At 63.3% G+C, this 21,244-nt stretch overlaps 2 protein-coding genes and 2 pseudogenes across 5 annotated transcripts; all 4 read left to right on the top strand.

Moving 5' to 3' along the window:
• Positions 1 to 417: 417 nt before the first annotated feature.
• LOC311424570 (molybdate-anion transporter pseudogene) lies at positions 418 to 1,375 on the top strand (annotated as a pseudogene). Its single transcript has 2 exons — positions 418 to 552; positions 1,034 to 1,375. The product of its transcript is annotated as a molybdate-anion transporter pseudogene (transcript).
• A 978-nt stretch (positions 1,376 to 2,353) lies between these two features.
• On the top strand, positions 2,354 to 8,626 carry LOC311424738 (separin-like). The gene is made up of 14 exons (XM_084500117.1): positions 2,354 to 2,513; positions 4,278 to 4,365; positions 5,394 to 5,628; positions 5,811 to 6,027; positions 6,171 to 6,352; positions 6,435 to 6,562; positions 6,638 to 6,760; positions 6,839 to 6,994; positions 7,068 to 7,241; positions 7,343 to 7,447; positions 7,568 to 7,680; positions 7,772 to 7,855; positions 7,927 to 8,091; positions 8,324 to 8,626. Exons 2-14 carry the CDS (start codon positions 4,285 to 4,287, stop codon positions 8,523 to 8,525), a joined length of 1,965 nt encoding a protein of 654 aa, XP_084356243.1. The 5' UTR covers positions 2,354 to 2,513; positions 4,278 to 4,284; the 3' UTR covers positions 8,526 to 8,626.
• A 3,696-nt stretch (positions 8,627 to 12,322) lies between these two features.
• On the top strand, positions 12,323 to 13,262 carry LOC311424569 (molybdate-anion transporter pseudogene; annotated as a pseudogene). The gene is made up of 2 exons: positions 12,323 to 12,457; positions 12,939 to 13,262. The product of its transcript is annotated as a molybdate-anion transporter pseudogene (transcript).
• Positions 13,263 to 14,246: 984 nt separating this feature from the next.
• On the top strand, positions 14,247 to 20,317 carry LOC311424749 (separin-like). 2 transcript variants are annotated; one of them, XM_084500133.1, is made up of 14 exons: positions 14,247 to 14,398; positions 15,979 to 16,066; positions 17,095 to 17,329; positions 17,551 to 17,725; positions 17,864 to 18,042; positions 18,126 to 18,253; positions 18,329 to 18,451; positions 18,530 to 18,685; positions 18,759 to 18,932; positions 19,034 to 19,138; positions 19,259 to 19,371; positions 19,463 to 19,546; positions 19,618 to 19,782; positions 20,015 to 20,317. In XM_084500133.1, exons 2-14 carry the CDS (start codon positions 15,986 to 15,988, stop codon positions 20,214 to 20,216), a joined length of 1,920 nt encoding a protein of 639 aa, XP_084356259.1. In that variant the 5' UTR covers positions 14,247 to 14,398; positions 15,979 to 15,985; the 3' UTR covers positions 20,217 to 20,317. The 2 variants fall into 2 exon arrangements, with proteins under 2 accessions (XP_084356259.1, XP_084356260.1); XM_084500134.1 differs by having other exon boundaries at positions 14,248 to 14,398; positions 19,262 to 19,371.
• The last annotated feature ends 927 nt before the right edge of the window (positions 20,318 to 21,244 follow it).

Here is a 21,244-nt window from a genome sequence, read left to right as displayed (position 1 = left end):
AGGTCGGGGCAGTTACACCAGGACGGGGCAGTTACACCAGGTCGGGGCAGTTACACCAGGAGTGGGGGCAGTTACACCAGGTCGGGGCAGTTACACCAGGTCGGGGCAGATACACCAGATTGGAGCAGTTACACCAGGACAGGGCAGTTACTCCAGGAGTGGGGGCAGTTACACCAGGTGGGGGGGCAGTTACACCAGGAGGGAGCAGTTACACCAGGACGGGGCAGATACACCAGGATGGGGCAGTTACACCAGATTGGAGCAGTTACACCAGGTCGGGGCAGTTACACCAGGTGAGAGGGGCAGTTACACCAGGACAGGGCAGTTACACCAGGTCGGGGCAGTTACACCAGGTGGGGGGCAGTTACACCAGGTCGGGGCAGTTACACCAGGACGGGGCAGTTACACCAGGTGGGCTTCTTCTCCCCCTTCATGCTCGCCTTCTCCACCACCCCCAGCCAGGAGAGCCCGGCCGAGTCCTTCGTGGCCTTCCTGCTCCTCGAGCTCTCCTGTGGGCTCTACTTCCCGGCCATGGGCTTCCTGCGGCGCAAGGTGTGAGCAAAATCTCAAATCATTTTCTTCAGACAGGCTCTTCTGTGCAGCTGTTTTATTTGCGCTTGCAGCGGTGGCTGTCCTGCCAATTAGGAGTGCCTTTTAGTTAACAAAGCCTAACCTTTCATTCCCTATTCCCCGACAGCCGATCACCTCCCCTGTTTCCTCGTGGCTGAGTACTGCAGGTTCACGAGCTGCTCGACGCTCCTCTGGACCATACATGTACCATTTCTCTCGGTTTCAACCCTTGAATTTCTCCTTTCTCACGTTGTGAGAACTTGGGATCTTTGTTTCACTGTTCCCATGCTGCTCGTCCTGTTTGTCTCAAGCTTCCACCTTATTTTGGAACAGCGAGGCCTCCCACTCTCCGCTTATCTGCTTCGCGCTTCTCCGCTTCTCCATGTTATGACTCCACGACCCCCCTGGGGCACACATGAGGAATTCTCTACTGCACAAAAACATGGCTTTGTTTCTCACAAAGGCGATCCCGGAGAAGGACCGGCCGGGGGTGCCGAACTGGTGCCGTGTCCCGCTCAACCTGCTGGCCTGCCTGGGGCTGCTGCTTCTGCACGGCGCCGACCACGGGCCCGGCACCCGCAGCATCTTCTCCGCCTGCTGCGGCCTCATGCTGCTGGTGCTGCTCGCCGTCGGCGGCCTCTTCCCCGTCGTCGGCCTCTTCCCCGTCGTCGGCCTCTTCCCCATCGTCGGCCTCTTCTCGGTCGTCGGCCTCTTCCCCGTCGTCGGCCTCTTCCCCGTCGTCCCCCACGACGCCGAGCTCCGGCTGCCGCCCCCCCAGGGCCAGCCCGACGCCCCCGAGCTGTGATGCGGGAGGGGGTCCCGGGGTGGCCGAGGGGGAAAGCCCCCCCGGCTGGTGACCCCTGCGGTGCCCCCACCCTGGCGTCCTGCCGGGGACGGCACTGGAAGCACACAGGGACGGAGTGCCGCAGGGTGAGGGCCCCCTGCGCACCCCCTCGCCCCTCAGCTTCCCTTTTTTTTCAGGAAAATAAAGCGTTTCTGCACGTGCTTTCCCTGCGAGAGAGCCGTTCCGTAGCCAGTAATGGGCTGAGGCGAGGCTCTCAGCGAAGCTGGGATTTTATTCACAGTGGTGGGCAGTCCCCAGGCAGGGCACACATGACTGTCCCCAGGCTGGGCACACAGCACGGTTTGCCGGTTGCTTGACTTTCTTTCACAGAATCCAGGAATATCCCGAGTTGGAAGGGACCCACGGTGAGGGGTCTGGAGAACAAATCTTACGAGGAGCAGCTGGGGGAGCTGGGGTTGTGCAGCCTGGATACAGGAGGCTCAGGGGCGACCTTATCGCTCTAGGGGTACCTTCAAGGAGGCTGTGGAGAGGTGGGGGTTGGTCTGTTCTCTGCCCAGCCCCCCTATAATTGCTCAGCACGACCCCAAAAGCACGACAGACGCCAGGATGGTCAGATCATGCTGCATTTTATTGCCCGAATAGCCTCGCTTTTCACAGAATCACAGAATCACAGAATCGATTTTCTAGGTTGGAACGAGCGAACTTCACAGGGGCAGGCAGTGTCTCACCCAAGATTATCAGTCAAAAGCACCCAAACAACTGCACGAAAACAACCCCAGCTGTTGTGATTAGCAGGCACGCGGACCTTGTCCTTGACAACAAAAAAAAATCCCTTGGATTTTTTCCCAAGGAATACCCCTTTGGCCACTTGGGGTCTGCTTGGCCCCCCCCCAGCTCCTGCTGCACCCCCAGGCTGCCTGCAACGACAACAGCCGCGTGTTCTCAGCACCCTGCCCATCCCAACCCAAAACGCGGCGCCCCAACAGCTGCTAGGGGGGACGTGACGCGGGGCCGTTCTGGGACTACAAGTCCCGGCGTGCCCCGCGCGGGGCGCCCCGCCCTCACCTGCCCGCGGCGCGGCTTATTTGGACGGGGCGCGGCGGGCGCCGCGGGTCTGCCGGCGAGAAGCGATACAAGGGTACGTGGGGGGGGCAAAATAAGGGGGGGGCCGCAGGGACTCGGGGGGGGGCCGGGGGGGGCCGGGGGGGGGGCCGAAGGGACTCGGGGGTCCCTGCAGGGACCCGGGGGGGGCTGCAGGGACCCGGGGGGGGGCCGGGGGGGCCCTGCAGGGACTCGGGGGGCTGAGGGACCCGGGGGGACCCAAGGAAATGGAGGGGGGCTGCAGGGATCCGGGGGGGCCCTGCAGGGACTCGGGGGGCCGGGGGGTTCCTGTAGGGACTCGGAGGGGGGCCGGGGTGTGGCTTTGGGGCCCGTGGGGGGGCCGGGGGGCGGCTGAGGGACTCGGGGGGACCCTGCAAAGACTCGGAGGGGACCCGGGGGGGGGCTGCAGGGAGCCGGCGGGGGCTGCAGGGACTGGGGGGGGCCCGGGGGGGGCTGAGGGACCTGGGGGTCCCAAGGACTTGGAGGGGGGTTGCGGGGGCGGGGCGGCCCTGCAGGGACTCGGGGGGGCGCCGGGGGGGGCTGCAGGGACCCGGGGGGCGGCTGCAGGGACTCGGAGGGACTCGGGGGGACCCTGCAGGGACTCGGGGTGTGCTGGGGGTCCGGGGGGCTGTGGGACTCAGGGGTAGGCGGGGGGGGCCGGGGGGGTCCCTGCAGGGACTCGGAGGGGGGCCGGGGGGGGCCGCAGGGACTAGGAGGGGACTCGGGGGGACCCTACAGGGACGCGGAGGGGGGCCCGGAGGGGCTGCAGGGACTCGGAGGGGACTCGGGGGGGTCCCTGCAGGGACTCGGGGGGGGGGCCGAAGGGACTCGGGGGGCTGAGGGACCTGGGGGGACCCAAGGAAATGGAGGGGGGCTGCAGGGATCCGGGGGGGCCCTGCAGGGACTCGGGGGGCCGGGGGGTTCCTGTAGGGACTCGGAGGGGGGCCGGGGTGTGGCTTTGGGGCCCTGGGGGGGGCAGCTGTGGGACTCGGGGGGGCTGCAGGGACTTGGAGGGGACTCGGGGGTCCCTGCAGGGACTCGGAGAGGGGCCGGGGGGTGGCTGAGGGACCAGAGGGGGGCCGAGGGACTCGGGGGGGGCTGCAGGGACTCGGAGGGGACTTGGGGGGGTCCCGGCAGGGACTCGGAGGGGGGCCGGGGTGTGGCTTTGGGGCCCGTGGGGGGGCCGGGGGGGGGCTGCAGGGACTCGGGGGGGCCCTGCAGGGACTCAGAGGGGACTTGGGGGGGCCCTGCAGGTATCTGCAGGGACTCGGGGGGGGCTGGGGATCCAGGGGGCTGTGGGACTCAGGGGTAGGCGGGGGGGGCCGGGGGGGTCTCTGCAGGGACCCGGGGGGGGCTGCAGGGACCCGGGGGGGGGGGCGGGGTGCCCGGGGGGGGGCTGTGGGACTCGGGGGAAGGCGGGGGGGGCCGGGGGGGTTTCTGCAGGGACTCGGAGGGGACCCGGGGGGGGCTGCAGGGACTCGGAGGGGGGCTGGGGGGCAGCTGTGGGACTCGGGGGGGGCTGGGGGTCTCAGGGGAGGGCGGGGGGAGCCGGGGGGGTCCCTGCAGGGACTCGGAGGGGGGCCGGGGGGCAGCTGTGGGACTCGGGGGGGGCTGAGGGGCGGGGGGGGCTGTAGGGAGTCTGGGGGGGCCTGAGGGGCAGGGGGGGCTCAGGGGGGTCCTGCAGGGCCTGGGGGTGGGAGTGAGGGGTGGGGGGCGCTCTGTAGGCCTCTTTGGAGACTGGGGGGGTGTGGGGCTGTGAGCACCAGCACCCCCTCACCCCCCCACCCCCCCCACCCCGCAGGGCTGACATGGAGCACCTCCAGGGCACTGATTTTGTGGCGCGTACGGCCACCACGGAGGGCACAGAGACACTGCAGGCGGAACTGTCGGTGAGCTGCGGGGGGGGCGGCCGGTGCTGCACGAGGGCTGGGATCCCCTGCTGGGGGGCCGAAACTCTCCTTCCCTCTCTCCGCCCTGTTATAATCCAATTTAGTCATTTTATCTCTCACCCCCCCAGTATGATCTTTACCAGGTGGCATTCAGCCGCTGTGTGATGGGTTTACATATCCTCTTCAGAGTGGTGTGGGATCCTTGGTGTAATGACCACCTGTACACAAAAATCATGAGATGCGTGAAACAATTTTAAAGATAGGCAAGGAGTGACTCCTAACGGTGAACATCCCCACCTAGTGTTATTTGCAGGAATTAACCACTTGTGTGTTCGGTACGGTTTTTGGTTTTTTTGTTTTTTTGTTTTTTTTGTGGCATGGCACAGGTCATTTTTATCTCTTGGAACTGTGCCGATACATCTACCTTTTCCCGTAGTTGGGTCAAAGTTATCCCGATTTCCTGACCCCAACTGCACTTGGAAGAATTTGAATATGGGGGCTTAACACTTCCACGTAGCCAGCACCCTTCAGTTATCTCCTCGGGTACAACCCCCTTCTTTTTTCACAATGCTTGGAAGCAGTGTGGGAAAGGAGAACTCTGTCAACTTATTAGAAAACACTGTAGTAGGTTGGGCAGTCCCAGGTATCTTTACAGTCTGGACAACCAAACCTTCCCCTATTCACTCTTTATTAGGGCCCGACTACCTTGGAAGGCAAGTCTCGGGTTTTTCCTTCTTTATTAGGACGAGTCCTCCCCTATCTGTTCCGTGTTCGTAAAATCTGACACGTTTCCTAGTACCCAGCTAGTATCGTCCAAGTTTGTTATATTTATAGATAGGATTTATAGATCCTAGATCCCTAGATAGATCTAGATTCCTAGATAGAATTTATAGATCCTCTAGATATATTTATAGATCCTTTGTTTTAACCAGGATGTTCACCCAACCCCCCTTCCCCATTTGTCCCCATGTTACAATGCCGTGAGGTGTAAAACCTTCTCTTCTCAGTAGATTCTTTAAATTCTCAAGGACAATGAAGAAACGACGAAGACCCCGAGAGCCAAGCTCCCAGCTGGGGAGGATGCCACTCAAGCCCCCGTGCTCAGCGACTCCGAGGCGGTGGCGCCTCGCACCCTGTGCCCCAGAGCCTGTCCCCCCACCAGGGCCCGTGACCAGGGGGGCGAGGACACCGAGCACGTCCCGGCGGGGGGGATGCCGGGCAGCAAGAACCCCCTGTGCCTCGATGCCCTGCGTGTTATGGAAGGTGAGCGGGAGTGGGGAACCGCGGGGTGGGAAGAGGCAAATGGCAACGCTGGGGCCACCTCCGCCGAAGCGTGTCTTAAAAGGGCAAAAACCCTCCAAGTGGAGGGGAGAGCAGCAGAGGGAGAGCCAAGGTGGCCGCGGGCTCGCTGCCTGATCCTGGTGGTGTTGCTTTGCCCCTTCCAGATGATTCCTGGCTGGACGCTGTCCACGCGTACCTGAAAGATGCCTTCAACTGCAACGGCCACTGCCTGCCTGCCAGGCTCTACAGCCAGATCTGCCGGCTCCTGGCTCTGGCCACGGGCGACCAGGACCCCGTCTCCACCGCCTATCTGCTGTCCGAGTCGGTCTCCATCATCACCATGCGCCCTCAGCTGCTCAGCATCATCCACGAGAAGCTTCAGTAAGTTTTGTGCCCCCCTGCCGCTGTCGCTGGAGCTTTGCTGAGAAGGGGAAGGGGCTCAGCCAAACCTAGAGCCCTGGAGGGCTTGGTTTGGAGCAACGTTCCCCCCCCCCCCCCACCCCCAACCACCTCTCCCTCTGCAGCAAACTGAAGAAGAAGTCGGCAGCAGCTGCGGCTGAGCAGCTCCAAGGGCTCTCCCTGCAGGATGCTCCCTCGCGCATCCATCACCTCATTGAGCTCCAGAACCTCTTCAGCTTCAGCCCCATGTGTCTGGGGCCCCAGGAGCTCAACAGATTCAGAGAGCAGCTGCAGCAGATCCCTGCAGGTGAGGGCTGATCCAAGTGGAGCCCCGGAGGGTGCTGCCTGATGCCTTGGCCTCTCCTGAAGGTCGGGGGTGACTTTTTCAGGAGTGACCGTCTGTGTGCTGACCCTCGTGAGCATCCAGCCCTTCTCCAAGGACGACATACTGCTGCTGACACGGTTGGAGAGGGGCAGCACTCCCATCACCATCCACATCCCGACCGCGTTCACCAAGGTGAGGGAAGGGCTAGAAGAGTGGAGCAGCCGGGACGAGCCTGGGGCTGGGTTCACGGCTCCCTTCCTCCCCCAGGCCCCGCTGAGCTCAGTGCTGAGTGACTTCGACACCATCCAGAAGGAGCAGAAAGAAACCATCAACTGCACCGACAACCGTGACTGGTGGCTGTGCTGCTCCGAGCTGGACCGCAGGATGAAGGTAGGCGAGAGGCACCCCGTGCTCCCCACGCCTGGGGGGAATGCTCGGACCCCCCCGTGACTCTGTCCTCTCTCGCAGAGCCTCATCGACACCCTGGAGACGGAGGTGCTGGGCTGCTGGAAGGGAATGCTGCTCCCCGCCAGCCAGGAGCCCGTGCTGGCCGAGGAAGCCATCCGCCTCCTCGACCAGCTCCATCCCTGCGGCTGGCGGGGCTCGAACCCGGCGCTGCTCAAGGTGCTGAGCTCCCCAGGCTGGGGCAGGGCACAGGGGGAGCTCTGCCTTGGCTCACGCCTACCCCTTGCCGCAGGTCCTGCTCAACGCTGCTCCCCTCCTCACCCCGGCCGACGTGCGAGCCCTGGCCGCAGGGATGTGCCCTTCGCAGTCCCGCAACAAAGCGGAGCTCCTCCTGCAAAAGGCCCTGGAGAAGCAGAGGAGCCGCGTCCGGGCACCTGGCGGCTCCCTCGTCCTCGTGCTGGATAAAGTGAGAGCCTGCCCCTGCTGCTTCTCCCTCAGCTCGGACAGGCGCTCTATCGCTCACGCCTTCCTCCCCTTCCTTTCTTCCTCCTCCTCTTCCCTGCACAGCACCTCCAGAAGCTGCCCTGGGAGAGCATGGCGTGCCTGCGCGCCGTGCCTGTCACCCGCCTCCCGTCCCTGCGCTTCCTCCTGAGTTACAACCTGGCACCGAGGGTGAGTGGAAGGGGGGCACCCTGGCTCTGCCGCGGGGCTTGGGACCCCCCGAGGCTGGTGCTGGGCTGGGGCTGACTCGTGATTTCTTATTTCTTTTTTCCCTTCCTCCTCCCCCCTCAGCAGGCAGGCTCTGTGCTGCACCGCGGCGTCAACCCCACCAGGACCTTCTACATCCTCAACCCCCAGAACAACCTCCCGAGCACCGAGGAGCGCTTCCGCAGCTGGTTCGAGAGGTGAGGAGGAGCGGGGGCGCACAGAGCGGGGAGGAGGGGGGTCCGTGCTCCCTCCCCCCCCTTCTATGACTTCTCCCCTCCTTTCCCGCAGCCAGCAGGGCTGGAGCGGGGTCACAGGAGCCATCCCCAGCCAGGAGCAGATGCAGGCAGCGCTGCTGGAGCACGACCTCTACATGTGAGTGCCCGTGGCCGTGCGGGGCTGCGCTATCGCGCTCACCCTGCTCACCCTGCTCCTGTTCCTGGCAGCTACGTGGGGCACGGGGCGGGCGCCCGCCTGCTGGACGGGACAGACATCGCCCAGCTGGACTGCAACGCCGTGGCCCTGCTCTTCGGCTGCAGCAGCGCCGCGCTGGCCGTGCGCGGCGGCCTCGAGGGCTCCGGCATCGTCCTCGACTACCTCCTGGCCGGCTGGTGAGGCGGGGAGAGAGGGGGTGGCTTCTGGGGGGCAGACGGGGTCTTCGCCCCATCCCCTTCTTGCCTTCTTTTTACCCCATCCCCACCTCCCTGCTTTTTATTGCCCCCCTCCCCTGCCTTTTCCCTGTGCTGGTAAGCAGTGAGTGTTCTCCTTGTCCTCCTCTCACCCCCTCCTTCGCCCAGCCCTCCTGGCCCTAACCCCTCTAACCCCCTTTTTCTTTTTTCCCAGCCCCTTCGTCCTGGGCACCCTGTGGGACGTGACTCAGTGTGACCTCGACCGCTACACCGAGGCGCTGCTGCAGGGCTGGCTGCAGGCGGGCTCCGGTGCCCCCCTCCTGCAGTACGTGGCCCAGGCCCGCCAAGCCCCCCGCCTCAGATACCTCACCGGGGCTGCCCCCGTCGCCTACGGCCTGCCCGTGTGCCTGCAGTGAGAGCTGGCGTCCCCCCTGCTTCCTGTTCTTTGAAGTAGTTGGATTTTAAATAATTCCCCCTGGTTTGATAAATAATAAATAAAGTGTCTTCCCCTTCACAATGGGTGGTGTGCGCTTGTACCACGAGCTGGGAAAGGACCAAGGGGCTCCTGGAGCCTAACCCAACCGAAGCCACTCCATCCTCACAGAATCACAGAATTTCTAGGTTGGAAGAGACCTCAAGATCATCGAGTCCAACCTCTGACCTAACACTAACAGCCCTCCACTAAACCATATCCCTAAGCTCTACATCTAAGCGTCTTTTGAACACTTCCAGGGATGGTGACTCCACCACTTCCCTGGGCAGCCTGTTCCAGTGCCTCACAACCCTTTCAGTGAAGAAGTTCTTCCTAACATCCAACCTACACCTCCCCTGGCACAGCTTTAGCCCATTCCCCCTCGTCCTGTCACCAGGCACGTGGGAGAACAGGCCAACCCCCACCTCGCTACAGCCTCCCTTGAGGTACCCATAGAGAGCGATAAGGTCGCCCCTGAGCCTCCTCTTCTCCAGGCTGAACAAGCCCAGCTCCCTCAGCCGCTCCTCGTAGGACTTGTTCTCCAGGCCCCTCACCAGCTTCGTCGCCCTTCTCTGCACCCGCTCGAGCACCTCCATGTCCTTCTTGTAGCGAGGGGCCCACAACTGAACGCAGTACTCGAGGTGCGGCCTCACCAGAGCTGAGTACAGGGGGACGATCACCTCCCTAGCCCTGCTGGTCACGCTGGTCCTGATACAAGCCATCAATCCCATCCCTGCCCCCCCCAGGGACGGTGATGCTGCCCCCTCCCCGGGCACCCTGCCCCAGGGCCTGTGCCCTCTCCTGAGCAGAAATCTCGCTTCCACCCTGAGCCTTCGCCCTTCCCTCGGGGCCTTAGGAGGAGGCCGACCCCAGCCCCCCCGGCTTCCTTCCAGCGGGGGGCGTCCCCTGGCCCTCCTCCAGTGCTGCTCCCCTTTGTCCCCCATCCCACAACCCGACCCTTCCTTTCCTGGGGGGTCCCCTGCCCCCCGGGGTGGCTCAGTTTGTGGGGGGGACCCCAGGCTTCCCTCAAGCACCTGCGGGGGGGGGGGGCTGCTTGGTGTCCCCCCCATGGCTCAGAGGAGCCTCCCCTCCTGGGGGGCTGCAGCTTTTTGCCTTTTGGGGGGGGGGGCGATGGCATCGTAGTATGAAGGCCTTATACTAAAGCATAATCAACAGTGTTTGGTTCCATTTGGGTTTGCTTTGTTTCATAATTGGTAGCTGGCATTCATGACCCCCCCACATGTTATTCTCAGCTATGTTGTCAGTCTCGGCCTTACCGGAGCTCGTAGGGCTGCCGAGGGTTGGCACTGCAGTATTTTATGGAGTATTTTCCGCAGGCTGGATTCCCTGGACACTTTCTGACAATGCCTCATTTGGTCCTGGGGCCTAGCAGCATCCTCCTTTTTATTAGGATGAGTCCTCCCCTATCTGTTCCGTGTTCGTAAAATCTGACACGTTTCCTAGTACCCAGCTAGTATCGTCCGAGTTTGTTATATTTATAGACAGAACCTTGCGAATTTCTTCATTTCCGTGGAAGGTTCCCGTATATCCTATACCATGCCCTCGCCACCCGTAACGGGGATCCACTTGTCAGTCCCTGCTGCCCCCTCCCCGCAGCCTGCCCCCGCTGCCCCCTCGGGTGTCCCCCCCCACCCTGCCGCCCATGGCTCAGCATCAAGTGAGGGGGGCGCGGGGACCCCCCCCGGGACCCCGGTGAGTGCGGGGGAAACTGAGGCACGGGCAGGGCGAGGGGGTGGGGGTGTGCAAGAGCGGGGGGCGTTTGCACGGGGTTGGGGGGTGAGGAGAGCTGGGGGCGATTGCACAGGGCATGGGGCAATTGTGTGGGGGCTGGGACAACTGCGCAAGGTGTTTGCCCCTGGGCGGGGCATTTGCAAAAGAAGGGGGTGGGGGGGAGCAGTTACACCAGGTCAGGGCAGTTACACCAGGAGTGGGGGCAGATACACCAGGACAGGGCAGTTACACCAGGTTGGGGCAGTTACACCAGGTGGGAGGGGCAGTTATACCAGGTTGGGGCAGATACACCAGGACGGGGCAGTTACACCAGGAGTGGGGGCAGTTACACCAGGTCGGGGCAGTTACACCAGGAGTGGGGGCAGTTACACCAGGTCGGGGCAGTTACACCAGGTGGGAGGGGCAGTTATACCAGGAGTGGGGGCAGTTACACCAGGTCGGGGCAGTTACACCAGATTGGAGCAGTTACACCAGGACGGGGGGCAGTTACACCAGGTCGGGGCAGATACACCAGGACGGGGCAGTTACACCAGGTGGGAGGGGCAGTTACACCAGGTCAGGGCAGTTACACCAGGACGGGGCAGTTACACCAGGTGGGAGGGGCAGTTACACCAGGTCAGGGCAGTTACACCAGGACGGGGCAGTTACACCAGGTGGGATGGGCAGTTACACCAGGTGTGGGGGCAGTTACACCAGGTCGGGCAGATACACCAAGTCGGGGCAGTTACACCAGATTGGAGCAGTTACACCAGGTCGGGGCAGTTACACCAGGTCGGGGCAGATACACCAGGACGGGGCAGTTACACCAGGTGGGAGGGGCAGTTACACCAGGTCAGGGCAGATACACCAGGACGGGGCAGTTACACCAGGTGGGAGGGGCAGTTACACCAGGTCAGGGCAGTTACACCAGGACGGGGCAGATACACCAGGTCGGGGCAGTTACACCAGGTGGGAGGGGCAGTTATACCAGGTTGGGGCAGATACACCAGGACGGGGCAGTTACACCAGGTGGGAGGGGCAGTTACACCAGGTCGGGGCAGTTACACCAGGTCGGGGCAGTTACACCAGGTGGGGGGCAGTTACACCAGGACGGGGCAGTTACTCCAGGAGTGGGGGCAGTTACACCAGGTGGGGGGGGCAGTTACACCAGGAGGGAGCAGTTACACCAGGACAGGGCAGTTACACCAGGTGGGAGGGGCAGTTACACCAGGAGTGGGGGCAGTTACACCAGGTCGGGGCAGTTACACCAGGTGGGGGGCAGTTACACCAGGACAGGGCAGTTACACCAGGACGGGGCAGTTACACCAGGACGGGGCAGATACACCAGGTGGGAGGGGCAGTTACACCAGGAGTGGGGGCAGTTACACCAGGTCGGGCAGATACACTAAGTCGGGGCAGTTACACCAGATTGGAGCAGTTACACCAGGTCGGGGCAGTTACACCAGGTGGGAGTGCAGTTACACCAGGACGGGGGGCAGTTACACCAGGTCGGGGCAGTTACACCAGGAGTGGGGGCAGTTACACCAGGTCGGGGCAGTTACACCAGGACGGGGCAGTTACACCAGGTGGGGGGCAGTTACACCAGGACAGGGCAGTTACACCAGGACGGGGCAGGTACACCAGGTGGGAGGGGCAGTTACACCAGGAGTGGGAGCAGTTACACCAGGTCGGGGCAGTTACACCAGGTGGGAGGGGCAGTTACACCAGGAGTGGGGGCAGTTACACCAGATTGGAGCAGTTACACCAGGTCGGGGCAGTTACACCAGGTGGGAGTGCAGTTACACCAGGACGGGGGGCAGTTACACCAGGTCGGGGCAGTTACACCAGATTGGAGCAGTTACACCAGGTCGGGGCAGTTACACCAGGTGAGAGGGGCAGTTACACCAGGACAGGGCAGTTACACCAGGTCGGGGCAGTTACACCAGGTGGGGGGCAGTTACACCAGGTCGGGGCAGTTACACCAGGACGGGGCAGTTACACCAGGTGGGCTTCTTCTCCCCCTTCATGCTCGCCTTCTCCACCACCCCCAGCCAGGAGAGCCCGGCCGAGTCCTTCGTGGCCTTCCTGCTCCTCGAGCTCTCCTGTGGGCTCTACTTCCCGGCCATGGGCTTCCTGCGGCGCAAGGTGTGAGCAAAATCTCAAATCATTTTCTTCAGACAGGCTCTTCTGTGCAGCTGTTTTATTTGCGCTTGCAGCGGTGGCTGTCCTGCCAATTAGGAGTGCCTTTTAGTTAACAAAGCCTAACCTTTCATTCCCTATTCCCCGACAGCCGATCACCTCCCCTGTTTCCTCGTGGCTGAGTACTGCAGGTTCACGAGCTGCTCGACGCTCCTCTGGACCATACATGTACCATTTCTCTCGGTTTCAACCCTTGAATTTCTCCTTTCTCACGTTGTGAGAACTTGGGATCTTTGTTTCACTGTTCCCATGCTGCTCGTCCTGTTTGTCTCAAGCTTCCACCTTATTTTGGAACAGCGAGGCCTCCCACTCTCCGCTTATCTGCTTCGCGCTTCTCCGCTTCTCCATGTTATGACTCCACGACCCCCCTGGGGCACACATGAGGAATTCTCTACTGCACAAAAACATGGCTTTGTTTCTCACAAAGGCGATCCCGGAGAAGGACCGGCCGGGGGTGCCGAACTGGTGCCGTGTCCCGCTCAACCTGCTGGCCTGCCTGGGGCTGCTGCTTCTGCACGGCGCCGACCACGGGCCCGGCACCCGCAGCATCTTCTCCGCCTGCTGCGGCCTCATGCTGCTGGTGCTGCTCGCCGTCGGCGGCCTCTTCCCCGTCGTCGGCCTCTTCCCCGTCGGCGGCCTCTTCGCCGTCGTCGGCCTCTTCCCCGTCGTCGGCCTCTTCCCCGTCGTCCCCCACGACGCCGAGCTCTGGCTGCCGCCCCCCCAGGGCCAGCCCGACGCCCCCGAGCTGTGATGCGGGAGGGGGTCCCGGGGTGGCCGAGGGGGAAAGCCCCCCCGGCTGGTGACCCCTGCGGTGCCCCCACCCTGGCGTCCTGCCGGGGACGGCACTGGAAGCACACAGGGACGGAGTGCCGCAGGGTGAGGGCCCCCTGCGCACCCCCTCGCCCCTCAGCTTCCCTTTTTTTTCAGGAAAATAAAGCGTTTCTGCACGTGCTTTCCCTGCGTGAGAGCCCTTCCGTAGCCAGTAATGGGCTGAGGCGAGGCTCTCAGCGAAGCTGGGATTTTATTCACAGTGGTGGGCAGTCCCCAGGCTGGGCACACAGCACGGTTTGCCGGTTGCTTGACTTTCTTTCACAGAATCCAGGAATATCCCGAGTTGGAAGGGACCCACGGTGAGGGGTCTGGAGAACAAATCTTACGAGGAGCAGCTGGGGGAGCTGGGGTTGTGCAGCCTGGATACAGGAGGCTCAGGGGCGACCTTATCGCTCTAGGGGTACCTTCAAGGAGGCTGTGGAGAGGTGGGGGTTGGTCTGTTCTCTGCCCAGCCCCCCTATAATTGCTCAGCACGACCCCAGGTCGTTGCAGGAAGCACGGCCAAAAGCACGACAGACGCCAGGATGGTCAGATCATGCTGCATTTTATTGCCCGAATAGCCTCGCTTTTCACAGAATCACAGAATCACAGAATCGATTTTCTAGGTTGGAACGAGCGAACTTCACAGGGGCAGGCAGTGTCTCACCCAAGATTATCAGTCAAAAGCACCCAAACAACTGCACGAAAACAACCCCAGCTGTTGTGATTAGCAGGCACGCGGACCTTGTCCTTGACAACAAAAAAAAATCCCTTGGATTTTTTCCCAAGGAATACCCCTTTGGCCACTTGGGGTCTGCTTGGCCCCCCCCCAGCTCCTGCTGCACCCCCAGGCTGCCTGCAACGACAACAGCCGCGTGTTCTCAGCACCCTGCCCATCCCAACCCAAAACGCGGCGCCCCAACAGCTGCTAGGGGGGACGTGACGCGGGGCCGTTCTGGGACTACAAGTCCCGGCGTGCCCCGCGCGGGGCGCCCCGCCCTCACCTGCCCGCGGCGCGGCTTATTTGGACGGGGCGCGGCGGGCGCCGCGGGTCTGCCGGCGAGAAGCGATACAAGGGTACGTGGGGGGGGCAAAATAAGGGGGGGGCCGCAGGGACTCGGGGGTCCCTGCAGGGACTCGGAGGGAGCCGCGGGGGGCCGGGGGGGGGGCCGAAGGGACTCGGGGGGCTGAGGGACCTGGGGGGACCCAAGGAAATGGAGGGGGGCTGCAGGGACCCGGGGGGCCCTGCAGGGACTCGGGAACTCGGGGGGTTCCTGTAGGGACTCGGAGGGGACTCGGGGGGGCCCTGCAGGGACCCGGAGGGGGCTGCAGGGACTCGGGGGGGGGCCGGGGGGCTGAGGGACCTGAGGGGACCCAAGGGCTTGGCGGGGGGCTGCGGGGGCGGGGGGCTGCGGGGGCGGGGGGGCCCGGGGGGTGCTGGGGGACTCAGGGGTAGGCGGGGGGGGCCGGGGGGGTTTCTGCAGGGACTTGGAGGGGACCGGGGGGGGCCGCAGGGACTCGGACGGACTCGGGGGCGACTGCAGGGACTCGGGGGGGTCCCTGCAGGGACTCGGAGGGGGGCCGGGGTGTGGCTTTGGGGCCCTGGGGGGGGCAGCTGTGGGACTCGGGGGGGGCCGCAGGGACTCGGACGGACTCGGGGGCGGCTGCAGGGACTAGGAGGGGACTCGGGGGGTGCTGGGGGTCCGGGGGGCTGAGGGACTCAGGGGTAGGCGGGGGCGCCGGGGGGGTCCCTGCAGGGACTCGGAGGGGACCCGGGGGGGTCCCTGCAGGGACTCGGAGGGGACCCGGGGGGGTCCCTGCAGGGACTCGGAGGGGACCCGGGGGGGTCCCTGCAGGGACTCGGAGGGGGGCCGGGGTGTGGCTTTGGGGCCCGTGGGGGGGCCGGGGGGCGGCTGAGGGACTCGGGGGGGCCCTGCAGGGACTCGGGGGGGGCTGGGGGTCCGGGGGGCTGTGGGACTCGGGGTAGGCGGGGGGGGCCGGGGGGGTTTCTGCAGAGACTCGGAGGGCGGCAGGGGGGCGGCTTTGGGGCTGGGGGGGGGCCGGGGGGCGGCTGAGGGACTCGGGGGGACCCTGCAGGGACTCGGAGGGGGCTGCAGGGACTCGGAGCGGGGCCGGGGGGTTCGTGTAGGGACTCGGGGGGGGGGGGCTGAGGGACTTGGGGGGGCTGCAGGGAGTCGGGGGGGACTCGGGGGGGTCCCTGCAGGGACTCAGAGGGGGGCCGGGGTGTGGCTTTGGGGCCCGTGGGGGGGCCGGGAGGCGGCTGAGGGACTCGGGGGGGACCCTGCAGGGACTCGGGGGGGGGGCCGGGGTGCCCGGGGGGGGGCTGTGGGACTCAGGGGAAGGCGGGGGGGGCCGGGGGGGTTTCTGCAGGGACTCGGAGGGGACCCGGGGGGGGCTGCAGGGACTCGGAGGGGGGCTGGGGGGCAGCTATGGGACTCGGGGGGGGCTGAGGGGCGGGGGGGGCTGTAGGGAGTCTGGGGGGGCCTGAGGGGCAGGGGGGGCTCAGGGGGGTCCTGCAGGGCCTGGGGGTGGGAGTGAGGGGTGGGGGGCGCTCTGTAGGCCTCTTTGGAGACTGGGGGGGTGTGGGGCTGTGAGCACCAGCACCCCCTCACCCCCCCACCCCCCCCACCCCGCAGGGCTGACATGGAGCACCTCCAGGGCACTGATTTTGTGGCGCGTACGGCCACCACGGAGGGCACAGAGACACTGCAGGCGGAACTGTCGGTGAGCTGCGGGGGGGGCGGCCGGTGCTGCACGAGGGCTGGGATCCCCTGCTGGGGGGCCGAAACTCTCCTTCCCTCTCTCCGCCCTGTTATAATCCAATTTAGTCATTTTATCTCTCACCCCCCCAGTATGATCTTTACCAGGTGGCATTCAGCCGCTGTGTGATGGGTTTACATATCCTCTTCAGAGTGGTGTGGGATCCTTGGTGTAATGACCACCTGTACACAAAAATCATGAGATGCGTGAAACAATTTTAAAGATAGGCAAGGAGTGACTCCTAACGGTGAACATCCCCACCTAGTGTTATTTGCAGGAATTAACCACTTGTGTGTTCGGTACGGTTTTTGGTTTTTTTGTTTTTTTGTTTTTTTTGTGGCATGGCACAGGTCATTTTTATCTCTTGGAACTGTGCCGATACATCTACCTTTTCCCGTAGTTGGGTCAAAGTTATCCCGATTTCCTGACCCCAACTGCACTTGGAAGAATTTGAATATGGGGGCTTAACACTTCCACGTAGCCAGCACCCTTCAGTTATCTCCTCGGGTACAACCCCCTTCTTTTTTCACAATGCTTGGAAGCAGTGTGGGAAAGGAGAACTCTGTCAACTTATTAGAAAACACTGTAGTAGGTTGGGCAGTCCCAGGTATCTTTACAGTCTGGACAACCAAACCTTCCCCTATTCACTCTTTATTAGGGCCCGACTACCTTGGAAGGCAAGTCTCGGGTTTTTCCTTCTTTATTAGGACGAGTCCTCCCCTATCTGTTCCGTGTTCGTAAAATCTGACACGTTTCCTAGTACCCAGCTAGTATCGTCCAAGTTTGTTATATTTATAGATAGGATTTATAGATCCTAGATCCCTAGATAGATCTAGATTCCTAGATAGAATTTATAGATCCTCTAGATATATTTATAGATCCTTTGTTTTAACCAGGATGTTCACCCAACCCCCCTTCCCCATTTGTCCCCATGTTACAATGCCGTGAGGTGTGAAACCTTCTCTTCTCAGTAGATTCTTTACATTCTCAAGGACAATGAAGAAACGACGAAGACCCCGAGAGCCAAGCTCCCAGCTGGGGAGGATGCCACTCAAGCCCCCGTGCTCAGCGACTCCGAGGCGGTGGCGCCTCGCACCCTGTGCCCCAGAGCCTGTCCCCCCACCAGGGCCCGTGACCAGGGGGGCGAGGACACCGAGCACGTCCCGGCGGGGGGGATGCCGGGCAGCAAGAACCCCCTGTGCCTCGATGCCCTGCGTGTTATGGAAGGTGAGCGGGAGTGGGGAACCGCGGGGTGGGAAGAGGCAAATGGCAACGCTGGGGCCACCTCCGCCGAAGCGTGTCTTAAAAGGGCAAAAACCCTCCAAGTGGAGGGGAGAGCAGCAGAGGGAGAGCCAAGGTGGCCACGGGCTCGCTGCCTGATCCTGGTGGTGTTGCTTTGCCCCTTCCGGATGATTCCTGGCTGGACGCTGTCCACGCGTACCTGAAAGCTGCCTTCAACTGCAACGGCCACTGCCTGCCTGCCGGGCTCTACAGCCAGATCTGCCAGCTCCTGGCTCTGCTCACAGGCGACCAGGACTCCGTCTCCACCGCCTATCTGCTGTGCGAGTCGGTCTCCATCACCACGCGCCATCAGCTGCTCAGCATCATCCACAAGAAGCTTCAGTAAGTTTTGTGCCCCCCTGCCTCTGTCGCTGGAGCTTTGCTGAGAAGGGGAAGGGGCTCAGCCAAACCTAGAGCCCTGGAGGGCTTGGTTTGGAGCAACGTTCCCCCCCCCACCCCCGACCACCTCTCCCTCTGCAGCAAACTGAACAAGTCAGCAACAGCTGCGGCTGAGCAGCTCCAAGGGCTCTCCCTGCAGGATGCTCCCTCGCGCATCCATCACCTCATTGAGCTCCAGAACCTCTTCAGCTTCAGCCCCACGTGTCTGGGGTCCCAGGAGCTCAAGAGATTCACAGAGCAGCTGCAGCAGATCCCTGCAGGTGAGAGCTGATCCAAGTGGAGCCCCGGAGGGTGCTGCCTGATGCCTTGGCCTCTCCTGAAGGTCGGGGGGTGACTTTTTCAGGAGTGACTGTCTGTGTGCTGACCCTCATGAGCATCCAGCCCTTCTCCAAGGACGACATACTGCTGCTGACACGGTTGGAGAGGGGCAGCATTCCCATCACCATCCACATCCCGACCGCGCTCAAAAAGGTGAGGGAAGGGCTAGAAGAGTGGAGCAGCCGGGATGAGCCTGGGGCTGGGCTCATAGCTCCCTTCCTCCCCCAGGCCCCGCTGAGCTCAGTGCTGAGTGACTTCGACACCATCCAGAAGGAGCAGAAAGAAACCATCAACTGCACCAACAACCGTGACTGGTGGCTGTGCCGCTCCGAGCTGGACCGCAGGATGAAGGTAGGCGAGAGGCACCCCGTGCTCCCCACGCCTGGGGGGAATGCTCGGACCCCCCCGTGACTCTGTCCTCTCTCGCAGAGCCTCATCGACACCCTGGAGACGGAGGTGCTGGGCTGCTGGAAGGGAATGCTGCTCCCCACCAGCCAGGATCCCGCGCTGGCCGAGGAAGCCATCCGCCTCCTCGCCCAACTCCATCCCTGCGGCTGGCGGGGCTGGAACTCGGCGCTGCTCAAGGTGCTGAGCTCCCCGGGCTGGGGCAGGGCACAGGGGGAGCTCTGCCTTGGCTCACACCTACCCCTTGCCGCAGGTCCTGCTCAACGCTGCTCCCCTCCTCACCCCGGCCGACGTGCGAGCCCTGGCCGCAGGGATGTGCCCTTCGCAGTCCCGCAACAAAGCGGAGCTCCTCCTGCAAAAGGCCCTGGAGAAGCAGAGGAGCCGCGTCCGGGCACCTGGCGGCTCCCTCGTCCTCGTGCTGGATAAAGTGAGAGCCTGCCCCTGCTGCTTCTCCCTCAGCTCGGACAGGCGCTCTATCGCTCACGCCTTCCTCCCCTTCCTTTCTTCCTCCTCCTCTTCCCTGCACAGCACCTCCAGAAGCTGCCCTGGGAGAGCATGGCGTGCCTGCGCGCCGTGCCTGTCACCCGCCTCCCGTCCCTGCGCTTCCTCCTGAGTTACAACCTGGCACCGAGGGTGAGTGGAAGGGGGGCACCCTGGCTCTGCCGCGGGGCTTGGGACCCCCCGAGGCTGGTGCTGGGCTGGGGCTGACTCGTGATTTCTTATTTCTTTTTTCCCTTCCTCCTCCCCCCTCAGCAGGCAGGCTCTGTGCTGCACCGCGGCGTCAACCCCACCAGGACCTTCTACATCCTCAACCCCCAGAACAACCTCCCGAGCACCGAGGAGCGCTTCCGCAGCTGGTTCGAGAGGTGAGGAGGAGCGGGGGCGCACAGAGCGGGGAGGAGGGGGGTCCGTGCTCCCTCCCCCCCCTTCTATGACTTCTCCCCTCCTTTCCCGCAGCCAGCAGGGCTGGAGCGGGGTCACAGGAGCCATCCCCAGCCAGGAGCAGATGCAGGCAGCGCTGCTGGAGCACGACCTCTACATGTGAGTGCCCGTGGCCGTGCGGGGCTGCGCTATCGCGCTCACCCTGCTCACCCTGCTCCTGTTCCTGGCAGCTACGTGGGGCACGGGGCGGGCGCCCGCCTGCTGGACGGGACAGACATCGCCCAGCTGGACTGCAACGCCGTGGCCCTGCTCTTCGGCTGCAGCAGCGCCGCGCTGGCCGTGCGCGGCGGCCTCGAGGGCTCCGGCATCGTCCTCGACTACCTCCTGGCCGGCTGGTGAGGCGGGGAGAGAGGGGGTGGCTTCTGGGGGGCAGACGGGGTCTTCGCCCCATCCCCTTCTTGCCTTCTTTTTACCCCATCCCCACCTCCCTGCTTTTTATTGCCCCCCTCCCCTGCCTTTTCCCTGTGCTGGTAAGCAGTGAGTGTTCTCCTTGTCCTCCTCTCACCCCGCTCCTTCGCCCAGCCCTCCTGGCCCTAACCCCTCTAACCCCCTTTTTTTTTTTCCCAGCCCCTTCGTCCTGGGCACCCTGTGGGACGTGACTCAGTGTGACCTCGACCGCTACACCGAGGCGCTGCTGCAGGGCTGGCTGCAGGCGGGCTCCGGTGCCCCCCTCCTGCAGTACGTGGCCCAGGCCCGCCAAGCCCCCCGCCTCAGATACCTCACCGGGGCTGCCCCCGTCGCCTACGGCCTGCCCGTGTGCCTGCAGTGAGAGCCGGCGTCCCCCCTGCTTCCTGTTCTTTGAAGTAGTTGGATTTTAAATAATTCCCCCTGGTTTGATAAATAATAAATAAAGTGTCTTCCCCTTCACAATGGCTGGTGTGCGCTTGTACCACGAGCTGGGAAAGGACCAAGGGGCTCCTGGAGCCTAACCCAACCGAAGCCACTCCATCCTCACAGAATCACAGAATTTCTAGGTTGGAAGAGACCTCAAGATCATCGAGTCCAACCTCTGACCTAACACTAACAGCCCTCCACTAAACCATATCCCTAAGCTCTACATCTAAGCGTCTTTTGAACACTTCCAGGGATGGTGACTCCACCACTTCCCTGGGCAGCCTGTTCCAGTGCCTCACAACCCTTTTGGTGAAGAAGTTCTTCCTAACATCTAACCTAAAACTCCCCTGGCTCAACTTTAGCCCATTCCCCCTCGTCCTGTCACCAGGCACGTGGGAGAACAGGCCAACCCCCACCTCGCTACAGCCTCCCTTGAGGTACCCATAGAGAGCGATAAGGTCGCCCCTGAGCCTCCTCTTCTCCAGGCTGAACAAGCCCAGCTCCCTCAGCCGCTCCTCGTAGGCCTTGTTCTCCAGGCCCCTCACCAGCTTCGTCGCCCTTCTCTGCACCCGCTCGAGCACCTCCATGTCCTTCTTGTAGCGAGGGGCCCAAAACTGAACGCAGTACTCGAGGTGCGGCCTCACCAGAGCTGAGTACAGGGGGACGATCACCTCCCTAGCCCTGCTGGTCACGCTGGTCCTGATACAAGCCATCAATCCCATCCCTGCCCCCCCCAGGGACGGTGATGCTGCCCCCTCCCCGGGCACCCTGCCCCAGGGCCTGTGCCCTCTCCTGAGCAGAAATCTCGCTTCCACCCTGAGCCTTCGCCCTTCCCTCGGGGCCTTAGGAGGAGGCCGACCCCAGCCCCCCCGGCTTCCTTCCAGCGGGGGGCGTCCCCTGGCCCTCCTCCAGTGCTGCTCCCCTTTGTCCCCCATCCCACAACCCGACCCTTCCTTTCCTGGG

This window comes from Aythya ferina (assembly GCF_964211825.1).
Source record: "Aythya ferina genome assembly, chromosome: 28".
Taxonomy (NCBI): Eukaryota; Metazoa; Chordata; class Aves; order Anseriformes; family Anatidae; genus Aythya; species Aythya ferina.
Note: the sequence above shows the minus strand (reverse complement) of the source record. Positions and strands in the feature narration are given on the sequence as shown.